The sequence below is a fragment of the Diadema antillarum genome, unplaced genomic scaffold (genome assembly GCF_040938485.1).
Source record: "Diadema antillarum isolate AM-2024a unplaced genomic scaffold, OU_Dant_1.0 seq00000809_RagTag, whole genome shotgun sequence".
NCBI lineage: Eukaryota > Metazoa > Echinodermata > Echinoidea > Diadematoida > Diadematidae > Diadema > Diadema antillarum.
Window position 1 is genome coordinate 1,266,413 of NW_027271689.1, and position 18,269 is coordinate 1,284,681.

An 18,269-nucleotide genomic window follows, 5' to 3' on the forward strand; every position below is an offset into this window, starting at 1 on the left:
GGACAATCTGAAAACAATGGAATTTACTTTAATTGTTTTGAATAATTAACAATGCTTCGCAGTTATTGTTTTTTTTTTGTGTTGTTGCTGTTTTTTTAACAGGGTGAAAAGAAGCTTGCGCTTCGCGCTTTGACTCCTATGATTGTGAAAACATAATATATATACAAGTTATATCCATCTCTTTTGGAATCGTGATTCCAGCGTAGATTTGAGAACTATAATTTATGTAGTTTTGTTGCTTGCAATGACAAATAGCCGGTTTATGATTAGTTGGTCGTGCGATGGGAGTATATGTGTGTGATTGTGTGTGTGTGTGTGTGTGTGTGTGTGTCATTTTCATAAGAAATCGGTGATTTTGCCATAACGCCTCCAATCGCCAGTCTTCCCCTTTAACCTGTCGCCAAAACAAACTAACGGAAGACGGATCAGTCCAGACATCGTAATAATGTGTAAACATAAACTTCCGTCGCATGCTTTCCTTGTTAACCAGCGGCTCTACGTGTTTGCTCATTTCGTGTAGAAACATCCATATTTCGCATCTCCAAAACCGACGTTGATCAATGTGGCGAATAACGTATCTCTTGAGCAAGGTGCTATACTCTTTTACCTTTATCATATAAAGATTATACATAATAATGATTATACAAGTAACATCTCACTGTTTTCTCGGGACTACCACACCAATTCGCAAACTCAGTACATGATGAATTCGGAGTGTTATGTTGATAAAAGTATATTAACAAAAACTACAATAAAATAGGCATACACATTTATATCTAATGATTTGTTAATTAAGTCAACACATTTAAAAGATTTGCATGTCTTGTCCAGAAAAAAAAAAACTGCAGGTCGTTACTATACAGGAAAAATCTTAGCATCAAGAACAGTAACAAAAAGACGAGACTAACGTTTGGAAATCTCTCATACCACGTAGGTTCTATCATATTCTTAAAATGTAATTGCTTTTATCTGTGGTACTTTTGAAAGTTTTTTTAGTAGGGTATTTCCGGGAATGACAAATTTCAGATGAGGCTTAATTGACCAATGCTTTGGTCATACAATTTATGCAACTCAAATAAATTCATGACAACGCCGTAATCTCACAGAAAATATTCACAAGCCCTAAGGTGGAAAGGTATAACAGCAAAAACATTGTTTGAATTTAACATTTGTAAATTCATGGGTGACCCCCCCCCCCCCCCCCCACCGCCTCCCTCCCCCGCTGGTAAAATATTTGGGAATACTTCTCTTCGTTGGTCAGCAGCCTTAACAACGCTCGCAGTTGTCCTGGAAACAGAATGAGCTCGTATTTGCTTGACCATCACACTGGTCGATACGTAACGTTAAAATCTTCATGAATCGATAGAGTCATCGTTCAAACACTGTCCATAATTTACAGGCGATACACGGGCTCGAAGTTGGCACAGCCGGTGACTCTCCGAAGGGCGCCTTGTCCCGTCAGAGTCAAATCCATTCGATTGATCTCACAGGTGCCGTCTCTAAGGAGATTGAAGGAAAGACACTTGCCTTCGATCAGGCAGAGCGTCGAGCACGACACGGTGGTCATAGCATGGGCCTTTCTCACCACGTGGCCTGTTAGACAGAAGTTGATCGTCAGTCGTCTCACTTCGAACGAAGTCACCAAGTTCTTTCCGGAAAGCTCTGTAAAACCAGCAATATTTGACATGAACATATATGGTTTTTTTTTCTCCACTATCCCAAGCCAAGACGAAGTATCTAAAGTTTGTGTATTTCATTAGGCCCTCCTTATCTATCTTATTTCTATCCATCTCTTTATATAATCCATCCTTAAATACATACAGGTCAAGTCTATGAAATACCTATCACATTAACTCTCATACTGTTTATTTCATTTTCAACGTTATTATTGTTATCATTATTATCATTATATTATTAGCAGTAGTACAAGTAGTAGTACAAGAAGTGGTCTTCGTGATAGTAGTATCATAATTATTTTTAAGGTTTACGGACTTTATCGACTTCTGACACCTGACACCTGACATCTCTTACATGTAATTAACTATTTTATTATCAGCCTCAATATTTTGTCTTCTTGTAATTTTACGCGAGACTGAGTGGATGTCTAGCTGCTGAGAGATATTTGACCAGCCCTGATCACACTGATGATATCAACGGCTACATTTCTTTATTCCGAAGGTTCATTAATCCGGAGGATCGTTAATCCGAAAATGAAGAAAAGTTCGTTATCCCGAAGTTTCTTTAATCCGAATATGAAATACGGTTCGTACTTCTTTATATAGTATGCATCTCTCTCTTCTCTCATTTTCATTTGACGATTAACAAACCTTGAGGTTTAATTTTCAGATTAATGAACCTTGAACAACGAACATCATCCGAAATCAATATCCTGCATCTACTATACACATACTCGCACGCCCACACACGATACCTACTCACCTGCTACTTTCTGACACATCGTGTAATGATAGCTGGCTGGATGATCATCCGAGGTTACCAGGGTTTGGGTGTTGAGGACCAAGGATGCGGCTAAGCTCTCGTTTATACTGGGCGTCTCATGGGCCCAGCCTAAAGAGAAGAAGTACGTCGCACACAGAAAGCAGTGGGGATGAATGCAATATCAAAATGTCAAAATAATGGATAGACTAAGGAGGTATCACACATATACATTGGATGCACTGATAGCAATTGGAACTTTGGGCTTACGCTTTACGACAGGTAAGAAGACAGCTGCAGAAATTGGTTAGCGTGAAGAGGGCAAGCAAAGAAAGAATAAGAGAGAAGAAAGAGAGACAGAAAGGTAAGGAGAGAGTGTTTGTGAGGAACAGAAATTACGTACAATTTATTCACATGGATGATTGCGAATAGAATTATCACCGTTAATAGAATTATTTGACACTACTTTTTTATCCTACACACGAAATTACAACAGACACGTACATTCGGAAATTCAATGGAGAAATATACAGCTTTCTTTGTATAGATTTACATGCGTTACTTTTGTCACTGAAGAAAGTGAGATTTATGTTTATACATTATTTCATTGTGAAAAAAACCCCCGGAATAAATTTGAACTGAACTGAACTGAACTGAACAGCTTGAGTAACGCCGAAATGTAGAATACACTAACACACGTGCATTTGTGCATTCTTGTTATAATGTGAAAATACTTGATATCATCAAGGAGCTATATATTCATTCTAATTAACTTGTTGTAGTTAAGCGTTTAAAGGGGCAGCCCATGTGTATCCTGAATGTATAAAAACTAAGTCTAAAATTTTAAACGATGTATATCACGAACTTGCATCAGAAGTAGAAATATGTATATATATATGTATATATATATATATATATATATATGTACATATATATATATATATATATATATATATATTGTTTGATTATATATGGATGTTATTGACTTGAACGATAATCCGCACTTTTTTATCTTTTGATATAAGCATTAATCTTTCTTTCCTTTATGATTATCTTTTGATGGGCCTAGTAAGATTATTCTTACTACATGTACTCTGGTGCAGTGTTTTGTCGTTAACCTGTTGGTGGTTTATTTCGTAAATGTTATTGTGCATTTAGATTTGTGTAAGTCATGTATCTGGGTCTTTCAATACTTCTTTATGACTTTAATTTTGCATTATCATGTTTGGTCAAATGTCAAGAAAGAGGATCATTATATTAAGTGATGTGTAGAGCTGAGTATTAATTCTGTTTCTCTTTGTCAGAAACAGCAACCTTTCTTATTTGGATCATGTGTGTGTATGTGTGTGTGTGTGTGTGTATGTGTGTGTATGTGTGTGTGTGTGTGTGTGTGTGTGTGTGTGTTGTTGATTGATCGTTTTATTTGAGGTTTAGCGTTTAGTAGCTCGAGAAGGTATCATGACGATATTCCAGAATAGAAAATGGGAAGGGAATCGTTTTCATTATCAATTAAAATACCATAATACATGCAAAACAAACTAGCAAACAAACAAACATACGACATATTAGCTCAAGATTATCAAATAATTATGGCAGATACAATTTTCGTTATTTAGACAAAATGTAGGTGATAATGATGTGACCCACTTGCAAGTGAATCGGGTATGACACGATAGCATACCTTGAAAAATCTCCTTGTCGTCAACGCAACTCCACGTTTTCGTACCCTTTGCACGCCTACAGCCGAGCCATATATTTTTGAGAACATTGGACGGTTGCAGTGCCAGACGGCTCAAGAAATAAACCTGGCGTCGGGAATGAGCGGTAACCAAGTCTCCACCTACCGACTGGCAAAATGCGAGCGCATCTGACCACTGCGACACGCCTTTTTCCTTAGAGTAGCAGTAGCCATCCCAATATGTCCAGTCGGCTGGACACGCCGGCGATTCTACGGAATAAAATGTTTCATTCGGAGAGCGCTTCTCACTGTTGTTTTCATATCGTGATGTCCAGTATAATAATACTATACAAAGAATGATGAAAACTGACGTAAAAATTCATTAAAATGCGAAAAGTCATCACAAGACTTTAAAGACCAACATAATAATATGGCAAGATCTTTCTATAAACTTGGGATGGGATGATTTAACAAACAAGGAAGACACAACGAAATTTTTTGCTGTCACTATGAGCAGATGAGGGTATCAAAATGTTACGTTCTAAATGATATTTATGAGTGTGGTTATAAAACTTAAATCTGGCTCGACGTGAACGTTTCTCACTCAAAAAGGAATAGGTTTCAACGCATTTGCCTTTCCCAGTTTTCTAATTTTGATTTTTTTTTTTCTGACAGTGGTTTTACAGTGTGACGTCCAACATTTCCCTGTAGTCATGATGCGACCAATCAATGGCTTCCTGCTCGGAAATATTTTTCATCAATCTTTAGTCATTGCACGCTGCCTAAACTTGGAGGAAGATATCTTTCAGAGCGATACAATCAATTTCAGGATTGAGTGCCGGGAACACCAGAAAGAATGGAAATGTCCAACTTTTAATAGGATCACTTTATCAACTCAGGTTTAGAAACGTGTCTTTCTCTTTCATTCCACTCACCCGACAAGTCTGCAGCCGACACTATGCCCATAGATGTGGTCAGGATGACGAAGAATGCCTTACAGATATCGGACATATTTTGTTTTCTGTTCCTCTGCGCGAAGCTCTGCAACTCGTTAAAAAGAAAAATAAGAAGCCTTGTTGGTAAATCAACAGACTATGCTCAATCAGGTGGTTCTAGTGCCTACTCTCCTCCAGATTCCAAAGCAGGGGAAGCGACTACCATAGGGTCTGGGTGCGATGCGCTGGAATTATGTCAGTTGGTGGAAAGAGCACTGAATAGTCTGACAAGTCAACAAACTCTGCCATGGGCTTCTGAGGAAAGAGAGAGAGGGAAATGCGATCGAAGATTGGCGCGCAAAATGTATTCGTTACCAGGAACGCGGCAGGCATTCAGCTTGCGTCTGACGCTAGTGCCATAATTATGACAAATGAGTTAGTTTGCAGTGATCGTATGTCTCCCCATTGTGTAAAGAATGCCATTCCATCTTACAATTGTTATTGCTTTCTGTAAAGTGAGAAAGGAGTCCACGCACAATGATGTCCTGCATAAATAGGCTTATTTGATCGATTTCCGATAACCACCTAGCGGTAAAAGAAATATACAAAACACCACCCTTACCCCTTGAAAATGTCCTTGAAAAACATTGAAATTTCAAATTTATTTCAGTTGATGATCATGTATCTCATAATCTTGTCACATTACAAGAACAATGCGCTGTCCGCTATCATCACTATTAAACGCTGACTATTTTATACAAGCTATAAGCAGGGAGGTCACCTCCCTGCTACAAGGCGTGCAACCTTCATATGCACAATACTAAACATTGTGTCAGATAAGTAACAAACAGACAGACAAACAAACGTTTTATGGAGAAATGAAGAAAACAGTTGGCAAGCACCAATAAATATATCGGCAAAATGAATTTGTCTGTCATTCTTATCACATAATGTCAGGGCCCCATGGAAGACCAGAAGTGACTATCATTGTCATGCACTACTGAAAATGGGCTACCCTCCGTATGTTTTTTTTTCTTTTCTGGACCTTTATATATGAAATATGCTGATTTTTAATACGGAAATAAAACGAACAAACAAAACACAATGTCACAGGCTAAAAGTTGCCCCAAGTAAGTAAGGACAGCTCAATCATTACACTAGTGATGTATAGACTAATTGGAGTTGACAAAGTACTGCCCACTTCTCATAATCTGCACCGGGATTGACACGCGATACATTGTGCAGAGACGTACCAGCAGAATGATCCATGGTTAATGCGCGTGATCACCTCATACAGACTGTTTTAGCTTCGAGGTACATGTACTAGTATCAATTTTTAACATGGCGTCAGACATAGAATCGGACGAAGGGGTGATCGCGGCCCTAGTTCGCTTCTTGAACCCTTTCCCTGGAAATTTGGAGGTCCTCATCTGGATCCAGTCAGCTACAGTTGCTATATCCGTCCTTGCCATTGCTGTGTTGCTGTGGATCTGTTGCCGAGGACGACGATGGAAGGAGCTCGACGTCGAACCCGTGCCCTTCATGTGTCTCTTCATAGGTCAGTGAGGATTGATAGCGAGATAACAAAACGCAATGTAATCTGCGCGTTATTGTGGAATTGATATTCGTCATAATTATTTTCCCTATATTTTTCCCCTTTAGATATGGAAAATGTTAGCAACAGTGTTCGCTGTCTCTTAGACTCATAATACCCGTATAATACATTGCAGTTACTATTGAATCATTAGACATTCTTAATAATCAAATACATATCTATTTTGAAACCTACTCCTTCAGCTATATTATAAACAGTATAGGTCCAACAATCAATTTTCGTAGGACATTTTCATTTGGCAAATTTCCGCAGGATTGTAAGGTGAAATCAGGTACAATTTTCAACACCCATCGGACATTACATATTATGATTAGAAAACAAAATGTTTTGTGGGATTAAAGATCCATTAATTTGCTATTAATGGACAATCGAGTTGAATTATTAATAAAGTCATGCTTTGTTCTCTCCATAATAATGGTGAAAAATCTGCACTTCAACTACTAACATGTTCATTACAAACTTACTTATGGATGCTTTTTTATACTGTAATTCTCGTTGCGTTTTTCTTTTCATTCCAGCTTTCCGGCTCTCTTATAGCGTGTGCTTTCAATTTGCTTAAAAAGTCATTGTTTCAACTGGACCCTTTGGTAGACAGTTCTCCCGCAACATCAGCTGCTTGTATACTGATTTATTTTTGTATTTCGCCATGTTACGTGATATGATTTTACACAGGAATAAAGTCATATCGAATCGTATGTCATTAATTCTGTGATGATCAATATAAGCAACTTTGCTGGTACCTTGTGACCGAAAACAAAAGTAGTACTCCTATACACACAGGTATACGTCAATGTATTCAGTTAACGCAAATCAGTATACTATCTCTCATAGGCACATGCTTCTTTTGTTGACACATAAGAATAACAGGCAACTCGTCTGGTTTCTTTATACTTCAAGACATAATGTAATTTTTTCCATGCTCGATTTAATAGTTTGAAGAGTATAGGCGAAAGTCTGACAGAATTACTAACAACACTCGACTATAATTGTATTAAGTTCAAGATATCCCCATATAAAATGATAATTACATGCATAACTACGTGTGTCTGCGTCGTGCATTCGTGTGTATATTAATGTGATACCGGATTCATCCTTTAACCATTAATGTTTTATATGTTCTCCGTTTGTAATGGCAATATAAACCTTTGTTGAATAGCGTAATGAGGGTTTTTTTGTATAATTTAAAAAGAAGAAAGAAAAGAACGCTGAATCTAAACTACTGCTCATCTTCTTTCTCTTCGTCTCCTGCTCAGATAGCACATGGCTGGACAGATTGTCTGTTTTTGCATGGCTGAACCGCACGCTCCTGCGTAATAGATGGAAAACAGAGCGAGAAATGCTGCTCACTGGAATCAGCGAAATGTGTCAGTCGTCTACGACGCAGCATGTACAACATCCAGTTCTTGTGACGTCATCCGTGAAAACAACGCTGGACCTTTTCTTTCGAGTCCAGAAGTACCCCTCTGAGTCGGAGGTTATCGTCACTGCTATCAACGCGTATGATACAATTCAAGTCATCCTCCATCATGGCTTACACGTGGTTCCTCTGGACATCGATAAAGATACTCTCTCCCCAAACATAGAGGCATTGCGTCACGTGATCAACGAAAACACAGTGGCCCTTTTTGTGTCACACCTGTACGGGCGGTTGTCGGACCTGACCCAGATAGCCGATATTGCTCACGAGCACGGGGTTCATTTATTGGAGGACTGTTCCCAAGCTTGCACCAGCCCCGTGGACAGCGCCAACCCCGAGTCTGATCTGGCCTTCTTCAGTTTTGACACCATTCACCCCTGTACGGCACATGGCGGCGCCATAACCAGAGTCAAGGACAAATATCTCCTGGCCAAAATGAAGGAACTGCACGAGACTTATCCAGTCGGCTCTGAAGTGAAGTATGTGGAGAACATACTGAAAACTTCCGTGGTGGCACTGACTCTCAACCATCCGCGGTTCACCAAACTCACCATGTTGTTGTTGAGACCGTTCAAGGTTGACCTCAAGGAGAAGGCAAATGCGTTCCTAACAGCGCCCCCACAGGCTGGATTGTTACGTCTTCTTCGAGACCAACCTCCAACGGCATTGCTGTTCATGCTACACAGACGGTAAGAACCGATGCATGTGATAACAAAACAAAAACAACGAATACAATAACAACATAAAATCACTCAAATTCAAGGGTTGATGAAATCTGTTCCATTTAAGATTTGAATCGAATCTGGAAGAAAATGTGTTAGCATGCAGAAAATGTAGTGTACACCAGAATGTACAGACATAAAAACCAGGGCCTAGGTTTATGATTAACAAGCTCCGTCGTTATACATGCATGTTTAGTAGCAGAAATATGATGGTCGAACCAGCCAGGTGAATAACCTGAGAAGTCATAGATTTAGAAAAAAAAAAATGCTCGTACATACAGTGGCAATCCACAACTTTAAAGGTCTCTGCGATAAATGGTAGACCAAATTGGACTTCTTATTGGAAATAGTAAAAAGACTGCTATTAATCAACGTTTGCGTCTATAAAGTGCATTAGATGACGATGACAATAACAGTGAAAAGGATAAAGAGTGCAATGATAAAAGTATGCTCTTGTCATTTTTGTAGCCTCCAGCGCTGTTTTCCTATGAGAGGGCCCCACCATTGTTCTTGTTCTAGCATTACCACGTACAACTTTTGGGAAGAGAGGAACATTAGCCTACAGTCTACAGTGTATAGCTGGTAAACGGATGATGTTCGTCACTCCGACGGTTCATTATTCCGAAACAGACAGATTCTCTACACAAAAGTACCTAGGTGTTCGTTAATGCGAAAATGAACATTTTAGGGTACGTTAATCCGAATATTTTGTGGCATTATTCCGAAAGTTCGGTTTTCATCCGAAAATGAGTTCAGATTCGTTATTCCGAAAATGGGAAACAATATGTGTACTCTAACGAACCTTCGGAATTATGAAACTTATTTCATTTTTGCATTAACCAGCCGTCGGAATAACGAACTTATTTATCATTTTATTCAGACTAACGAAGCTTCAAAGAAACGAGCCTTAGAACCTTGGGAATAACAAATCTTCAGAATAACGAATTGTAAGGGTACCGCGGGTGGGATTCAAACCCAGGACATTATTGCTGGAACAATAATTGATCAAGAATCTCGTCTACTGTGACCCAAAGGTTGTTCTTTAATCAGTATTACACGTTTCCTATTAGGTGTTTGTCATAAAATGTGACCCTGTATATGACTATACACCATTATGATGTTAAAATTATTGATAATAAACTTGTTATCGATCTTTGCACATGACTGATGTAGGTTGAAAAATTTCGATCCGACCGATTTCGACAAGTCACGAGAGACAGGGGACTACGTGTCGGAGAGGATGCCGCAGGTTGCGGGGCAGATTGGCATGAAGGCCCTGGTGAGAGGTTACTGGCTCTATCCTATTCTAGTGGTAAGTGGTAAAATACACGATCTACAAAATCACACATTCTGCCCTGCCTTGACATAACAAATCAAGTTTAAAAAAATGTTATGTTTCTTATAAATGAATAATAATTATCAGTAGAATATAATATTTTTTTTAACCTAAAGATTGGTATCAATGCAATTATTATGATGTTTTGACGAAGGTATTTTCAGTAAGATTCGTGTTTCTGCTCAAACGTTAATGTTCAAGTATATCAAGTGAAGTCCTATTTAAAGGCAGTAATAACCCGGATTTTGATGAGACATTGTATGTCACCGCGCTTCTTCCTGTCAAATGAGGACAGCATGATTTCATTGATTGTCTGTCAGCATGATTGTCTCTTTCACACAGAGATATGATTTCGATTGTGGTAATCAGAAAGACTGCTCAGTCAATTCCAATTGAATCAATGGCAACATCGTTAAAAGATGATAATATGGTAAGAGTGATAATATCGTAATTAAGCTGTAATACTCTATCCGCCTGCACTTTGTCTTCTTTGGTATCCGTATAATCACTTAAAGTTTCAGACTACATCCCCGTTCTATTTGTGCCGTTATAATGCAGAATGATCCGGACGAAGTTGTACGTCGCTTAAATCTTCTGGGGATCGAGGCAGCGAGGCAAGTAACTCAGTTGACCCTAATCACGGCTCCTGCAACTCAAAGTTCCGTGTCTGACTCGGTTGAACCTCCTCTCATGGGAGTGGATTCCAGCCAATGTCCACTTACCACAGCCACCTTCATCATTGACCACGTCGTCTACCTGCCCGTCCACAAGCGCGTCGCGCGACATCACCTTGAGCAGGTCTGCCTCGCCGTTGAGATCGTTGTCAACAAGCTGGCCATACTAAAACGCTACCGAGCCAGACTAAAGGACGCCGCCTCGTCGGCGCGAGGATCGCACGAAGTCTCAAACTCTGGTCCGTATGGTCCAGTCGCCTCTCGGAAGACCAAGGATTCGAATCGTAGACGCACTGTTTCCTTCAATCCCAGCGTCAAGATGTTCGCCCAAGTACCAGCTTCCCAAACAGAAGGACCCAAGTCAACATGATCCATTCTAAAGTTCCGTTTACTTCCTCGGGACGACTACCAGTTTTCAAGATCATTAGTAATGGAGTATTGAGAATTAAACTTTATGGGCATAAAGTGTTATCTTGTTATGTCAATACAGAAATATTCCTTCCAGTTACAAATACACAGCTACTGAAAATTATTTTCATCTTTGAGCAGTGAACAGTTTATAATGTGAATCTGATATGCATACCTCTGCAGCCACAGCCCCTGGTTTGATGTAAGCGTATTAACTGATTAATGTTTTATACTCCTTTTAATGTGATATCTAGATTCTTTTAAACCATCGGTGTCAGGACATCGCATTAACTTCATTTTCCCTCTTCATTTCCATTTCATCATTCGGTCGTATCATCGCCGTGTCATAGGGGTAGGTTTGCCTTGTCATATAGATATCAAAGCCGGCAGCAGTTCCAGAATAATTCGCATGTGATCACGTCTCTTAGACAAAATTGTGTTCGTGCCCACTGTTATCCTGAAACGCCATGCAACAACACATGTGTCACAAAAAATCATAGCCTGCCATTCGATTATGTAAATAACGACAAGCATACATGCAAGGGTGTTTCACAATTATTGAATTGTACCACCATACTATTTTAATGATGATGTACGCACAACGACGGAACTATGTATTAGCTATATGTGACCCTGCACCTCAAAACAAACAAAAAGTCGCCAGACATGAATTTTTAGTTAAGACCATATTCTGAAAGAGCAGACTTTAAGCTTTAAAATGAGGTATAACTCAAATCAAATGGACTCTCCTAACCTATCTAAATATTGGAAAGAAAGCACAAACTAAGGAAAAGTGTGAACTGAGAAAAGAGGCTCTGAAGTACAGTGTCTATACAAGCGCTTAATCTTTACCAAACCGTGCTGGCTTTGCGATGAATGGGACAAAAAACAGGAAGTAAAACCACCAGAGCAACAACAATGAAGGGATTATCAGATTAAACTGAAATCAAATATGCCTCATTAACACATTCTGTCCATAATCAACGCCAACTTTCAAAGCAGTAGCACTATCTTTTCAAAAGTTTTTAGGGTTGGAAGTGAAGAGTGTGGACAAGGCTTTTTTAGAAATGAAAAGGGGATTCTAAAGACACACCTAATCACACATATTCTACCAAAAATGTTCGAGATAAATTGCAAAAAAAAAAAACACACACACTTTCCTGCCCGTTTTATGATACCAAATTTCAGCATAATGTAAAAGAAGACCCGCTCTTTCAGAAAATATGAAAAAGTCAAGTTCGGCTAGGTTGACCCATTTCACTTATTTTCAGTCCTCACGCAAAATCAGTGTGTGCGACTTTATGCTCGTTTTGAGGTGCACGGTCACATATGGTCAAAAGCATAAGTATAACTTAAGCATAAGTTATGCTTCACCTCCTCAATCAAGTTTAGAGGTCATATTACTCGCACGAGCGCTGGTAGACATAACATCTGTGTATTTGTAGAATTGTGGTTTGTGTAAAAGTTAGTAGGCATATAACTAGACAATAGGTATTGAAATACTTCCCCTTACATGATTACATTCAAAATATAGATGCCGAACAAGAATAACACCTCACATACACCATTTTATGATGAAATCTTCTCAAATTTCAAATGGAACAATTATTTATTGAGTGTTTTCTCCAATTACACCTTGCAAGTGTAATGTACATAATTCACCTGTTCTTCCTATACACATTCCAATACTGGGAATCCAGTGTGCATGTACCCGTTGTTGCCATGTCGGGAAAGGCACCATCAAGCCTCCAAGATCCTAATGAGAGCTTTGCCAGTATGCCAGGAATATGCATGCAGTTGGCATGTAGTTGTAAACCGACCCGTTTATTACGCCTTGCATTACAAGTGCATGGACTTTGGGAGCGCTACGCATTTCACGGACTAGGTTACAATAATGTAATGTACATGAAAGTATTGCTGTAAAAAAATAGTAGTATCCGAATAGCTTAACCAGTCACCCTTTCTTTCTAGTAGTGTACGACAAGAGATATATAGTAAGATTACATTGTTGAAAAGTTTGGGTCCCGAATATGCTGTTCGCCACCTACCCTCGGTTATTTACTTTCCCATAAATTAGTTTTCTAGCCCTGATTTTTTTCACAGCATTATTCAGTCTTGCTTTCCAGTTTAAACTATCATCAGTTTGGGTAGTGCCTCCTTCTTACATGTAGAACGTGAAAAAAACATGTAAGATCAAGAGCTGAGTGCACACTGTCGCAATTATCGACGTATTTACAATGATAATTATGTGATAGCACCTCATGACGTACCTAAGGGCCCTGTTTTAAGGCCCTGTCACACCGCCCGAACTTTGTTGGAGCGTTCCTTGAACGGTAGGGAGAGGGGCCGAGTTTCGACAACGCTCGTCACCGCGCACAAAATGAGAAAAATCGAAAACACGGGCGTTGCCTTAGCGGTGCACCGCTGAAGCCGGCGTTGCTTTAGCGTTGATGTAACGGTAGCGAGCGGTAGCCAGCGTTGGTTTAGTGGTGACGTGAGCGTTGATAGAGCGGCGTTCTGCGCATGCGGGCGTTGGCTCGGCGGGGGTTTAACGTTGGTTCAACGGCATACCGCTTTTGACTACGGAGCTGAACGGATTGCTTAGATAGAAGTTCTGATAGATTTTTGATAGAATTCAATAGTTGAAGTTCATCATGCCACGTGGACAAAAGAAAAGGAAGGCTGGAGAAGGAAAGGAAGCAGCCTCCAAGAAGATCATTACTGAGTAGGCAGCTGAACCAATGGAGTTAGGTAAATATATGTGGCCCATTGGTTGTGTCAAGAAATATTAACAACACATTACTGTGAAAAAATATACTGTTATGTATTTTACTTGAACATTTGAGCAAAATCGATATAGATGAGGTCTGTACTCAACGGCAGCTCACTTCCAAATGGGCTCCTGGTCCATTTCTCCCCGTATTAATAGCCAAATTCTGGTCCCGCTCCGACACCTCCATACCAACGCCAAACCAAAGTTCATCACCGCAATGGATCGCTGCTTCAACACCCGACACCGTTCCAGTAATCCCGTGTCCGCTCGTAAAACGCTTACAACCGCTCCACCAAAGTTTGTGCAACGTTTAATCACCGCCCGGGCAAAGCTGGCGAAGCAGCGGTGGTCCAGCGTTCAAGATTTCTGCGTTGGCCTAGCGGACCCGAGCGTCCACGAACTTGCGTCTCTTGAGCGGTGCCAAACTTTGACTGGGCGTTGTTGGAGCGGTGGTGAACTTTGCCGGAGCGGAAAGTTGCCCGCTCCTCACCGCTCGCAATGTTTTGTGCAGCTCAAAACTTTCGGAGCGGTGGGAGGGACCATCAGCGGTGGCCGAGCGTATACGGCGTTGCCTTAACGGGGGCCAACTTCTGTAAAACGGCGGTGAACGGTTACGAGCGGTGATGAATGTTTTTTCACCGCTCAGGAACGCTCCAGCAAAGTTCTGGCGGTATGACCGGGCCTTTATAAAGAGTATTAATTGATTATATAGTTTATTTCTATCATGAGTCTATGGCAGCCTGTGTGGAAAGGGAATTTACAATCGATCTTACCTTTTGATAAAACAGGGCCCTGGATTCTGAAATGCATCATTCACAAAAAGATACCATTGTGTGTCCTTCAGAGTGGTTCTGACTTGTGGTATGGCACCAGATAACATTTTTTAAGCCTTTTTACCATGGTTGGAAGTTTCAGGGAGAGTATTAAAAAAAATCCAAGCACATTTGTGATCTCTTGATGAAGACTAAGTTGGTTTATTGTTAAAGTTTCATCTCGCTGTAACATGATCGTGGTGTGACCAACTGTTCGTTTCTTATATATTTCTAAATAAGCCCCCCTTTTCTTTCACCCCCCCCCCCCTCCCGTCTCTCTTCACCGTGTTTACTGAACCATTCATATAAGGTGCCCCATTCACTGGAATTAGCCTCCAGTTTTAAATCAGGAAGATTTATGGATAATACTTATAACAATGTGTGAACACAATGAGTGGTGCGATATACATGTAGCACGTACAATAGAAATAAGTTTCTTTATTTAAACAGAAAAAAAAATGTGGAAAAGACAATTGTACACGAAACACGTAATTTATCCAACAGCATGTGCGTGGCATTTTAAAACATGGAAAGAAATCAAGAGACAGCCCTGGGTGTTCAGACCTACTTTCAGAATTCCCCGTAAATTACTACACGTAGTAGTATTATCATGATCAATCAATAGAGCACGCTTGTATCTTATGGTGGCGAGTGTCTACAATAGACTGCTTAAAAAATAAGAAAACAAAAAGCAGAACAAGATAGAAACAGAACAAGGTGCAACAACTGCTCAGAAGGCATTTCAAGAAGAGTGTTGTCTGATATTTTTTTTTGACAAACTGTTATAAGCTATTGAAATCCTTACGTCTGATTGGCTGAGAGTAAATTTTCCCCAACAAATAAACTTGTCACACAAAACGCATCATGAAATACCCCTCCCCGCACAGCGGTTCCACAAGTCAGAGCGTTGCGTTGTGTATTGTTTCGTCATAAAGGCGCGCATTCTGAACCAGTCAGCTGTCGCGCGCTTACCTGCATGGTTGCTTCGCTGCATGCGTACCCTTCGTTACTCGGACAACAAAATGTGACCTGTAGCAACCATGGCTCTTTGAGAAAATGTTTGCAGCAACGTCTATTCCAAGTCATTCGCGAAATCGATCATATTCCATACCTGTTACATCTTGAAGAAAAAAAACCCACACAAATTGAAATGTTCAAAAATCAAACGAAGGTAGGGCATTAAAGGACAAAGAAGAGAAATACAAATAGGACTCTAGGTATGGAGATGGAAAATCAGGTAGAACAAGACAACGCACGCAACAAATTCAAGTCATTCTTTTCCTCCTTAAAACATCGAGCTCGCATTTCACTGCTCTGTTCATCTTCATCCGTCGTGCCCTTTCCCGACAACAGAGATGCTGCCCTCAACGAAGAGCCGACGGAAAGAGACGATGTAGGCGGAGTCGACATTCGCGAGTCTGTCAAAACCAGTCGGGCATACGGCCTCGTCGATCTCCGAGTCATCGACCAGTTCGATGAGGAGTACGAAGATGAAGACGGGGAGGAGAGAGCCGTTGTAAATGAGGAGGACTATGTTTACGAGTATGATTCCAGCGAGGATATAGGCGATGATTTGATGTGGGAGATGACAATGGGAAAGAAGATCCACTGCATGAAAAGGGGCAACAGACCGGTGGCTTTTCGACTCTATCTCTTGGACATGATTCGGTACTCGGCGAAAATCAACGACCTCAAATGCCTCTGTATGTATGTCAGGGAGCTCCAAAAAGTAAGTACTAAGTAGTTTATATCCGCTTTGACACGAGTAATAGGAATTTGTGTTGTGAAAATACGATTGCAGCACGGCACAAAGTGGTGGTCAATCATGATCGATTGAATGCCAACCTTCGACAAAACAACTCGTCGTTGGTCACAATATAGTTTCAAATCATTGTTTTCAGTTCAATTAAGATACCTTATTTCCTCATAATCATCAAAACATACAGATAATACAAGTTTAAACACGAGCAATTTGTAAGACAAGATATTAGTGGGTTGGTGTTCTCTTGCAAACAACATTGCCGTGTTAATTGGAAAGGGGGTATAAGGTTCAGGGTTGTGTTTGCCTTTGTCTCCATAGTCTAGCTAACTACTAGGAGGCTGGCAGACGAACCTTTCCGACCTCCGGGTCTGACCTATATGACCTATGACCTAGTAAACACTACAAAAATCCCTCTCTGACAGAACGCTAAATCTCAAAACAACCCCCCCCCCCAAAAAAAAAAAAACCAAAACAAAACAAAACAAAACAAAACAAAACCAACAAACAAATAAACAGACAGACAATACTTAAGTAATTCGGTACTGTACTTAACCCTATAAAGCCCAAGGGGGGGGGGGGGGGCACGCCCACACCCTTTACCCGATTTCAACCAAATTTGGTGACTTTTCCTAAAATCTTATTACAAACATTTTAATATATAATTTAGGTATGTCCGATAATGCTGGTTGCCATGGCAACCGTAAACTGACAACCATGCTTGTCAGATTTTGAATGATTTTCTGTTCCAATTTTAGTTAACAATATAATAATGGATGAAATGGGGGTTTTCTTGGCTCTAATTTGCTGAAGTACCAAAATGTGATGTAATTATGGTTGTGAATCACCCGGAAATGGTCTTCTTATCATTTCCTTTATTTTTTATATGACATAGGCATCACACAATAGATATAATAGAAATAATCGGAAATACAGTATTTTTCAAAGACTACCCTTTTATTTTGTGTTATCTTCGCACAAGCTTCGCCTGTAATATCTTTTGTTTATCATATTATCAATCTGCAAACTCAAAATTCAATATTTTGGAAATATGAAATGTGATACCAATATATATACCCATTCCAAGCAATACGTCATGGGTTTCATTATATTTCTTTATATTGTAATGAATGGCGCCCCCACATGTTGACCTTGAGAAATGTCAACCATAACTAATAGTCAAGGTTGACTTTCTTTTCCTTTGTGGTAAATATGGAAATGATTGATATGAAATAAAAACATATATACTGGGGATAAAGAAATAAAAAGAAAAAACATGATTTTAGTGTATTTCCTATGAATTTCTTTATATTTTTGTAAATAGCGCCCTCAGTGGATGTTCTTGAGAAATTTAAAAAGTTGGGTCATGTAGAGTATGAGTTGCTCTACCCATGTGCCAAATATGACGGTCATACATCATAAGAAGTTATATGGGGGGGGGGGGGGGCACAATGTGCCCCCCTTGGGCCTGGAAGGGGTCAAAATAGCTTGGGCTTTATAGGGTTAATAAATGTATCATTTTCGATAGATTTAAAAAAGCATGCATTACTAATTGCCTCATGTGATGTAATTTCCCTTATCACACACGAAGGATTCAAACTGTTGTACGGATTTATTATACCAAAGATCCTAAGGATCTTTGATTATACCTGAAATAGCTCTGTTAGCATGGTTAGTTGATATGCAGCGAGCAGTTGTCTGCTT

At 39.8% G+C, this 18,269-nt stretch overlaps 2 protein-coding genes across 2 annotated transcripts; one reads left to right on the forward strand and one right to left on the reverse strand.

Moving 5' to 3' along the window:
• Positions 1–1,249: 1,249 nt before the first annotated feature.
• LOC139739643 (C-type lectin lectoxin-Lio2-like) lies at positions 1,250–5,319 on the reverse strand. Its single transcript, XM_071650252.1, has 4 exons — positions 5,050–5,319; positions 4,118–4,384; positions 2,440–2,568; positions 1,250–1,662 (listed from the first exon to the last, which is right to left on the reverse strand). The coding sequence occupies exons 1-4, from the start codon at positions 5,123–5,125 to the stop codon at positions 1,394–1,396; spliced, it is 741 nt and encodes a 246-aa protein (XP_071506353.1). The 5' UTR covers positions 5,126–5,319; the 3' UTR covers positions 1,250–1,393.
• A 1,071-nt stretch (positions 5,320–6,390) lies between these two features.
• LOC139739620 (uncharacterized) lies at positions 6,391–11,183 on the forward strand. Its single transcript, XM_071650222.1, has 4 exons — positions 6,391–6,607; positions 7,918–8,770; positions 9,977–10,115; positions 10,698–11,183. The coding sequence occupies exons 1-4, from the start codon at positions 6,391–6,393 to the stop codon at positions 11,181–11,183; spliced, it is 1,695 nt and encodes a 564-aa protein (XP_071506323.1).
• Positions 11,184–18,269: the final 7,086 nt, after the last annotated feature.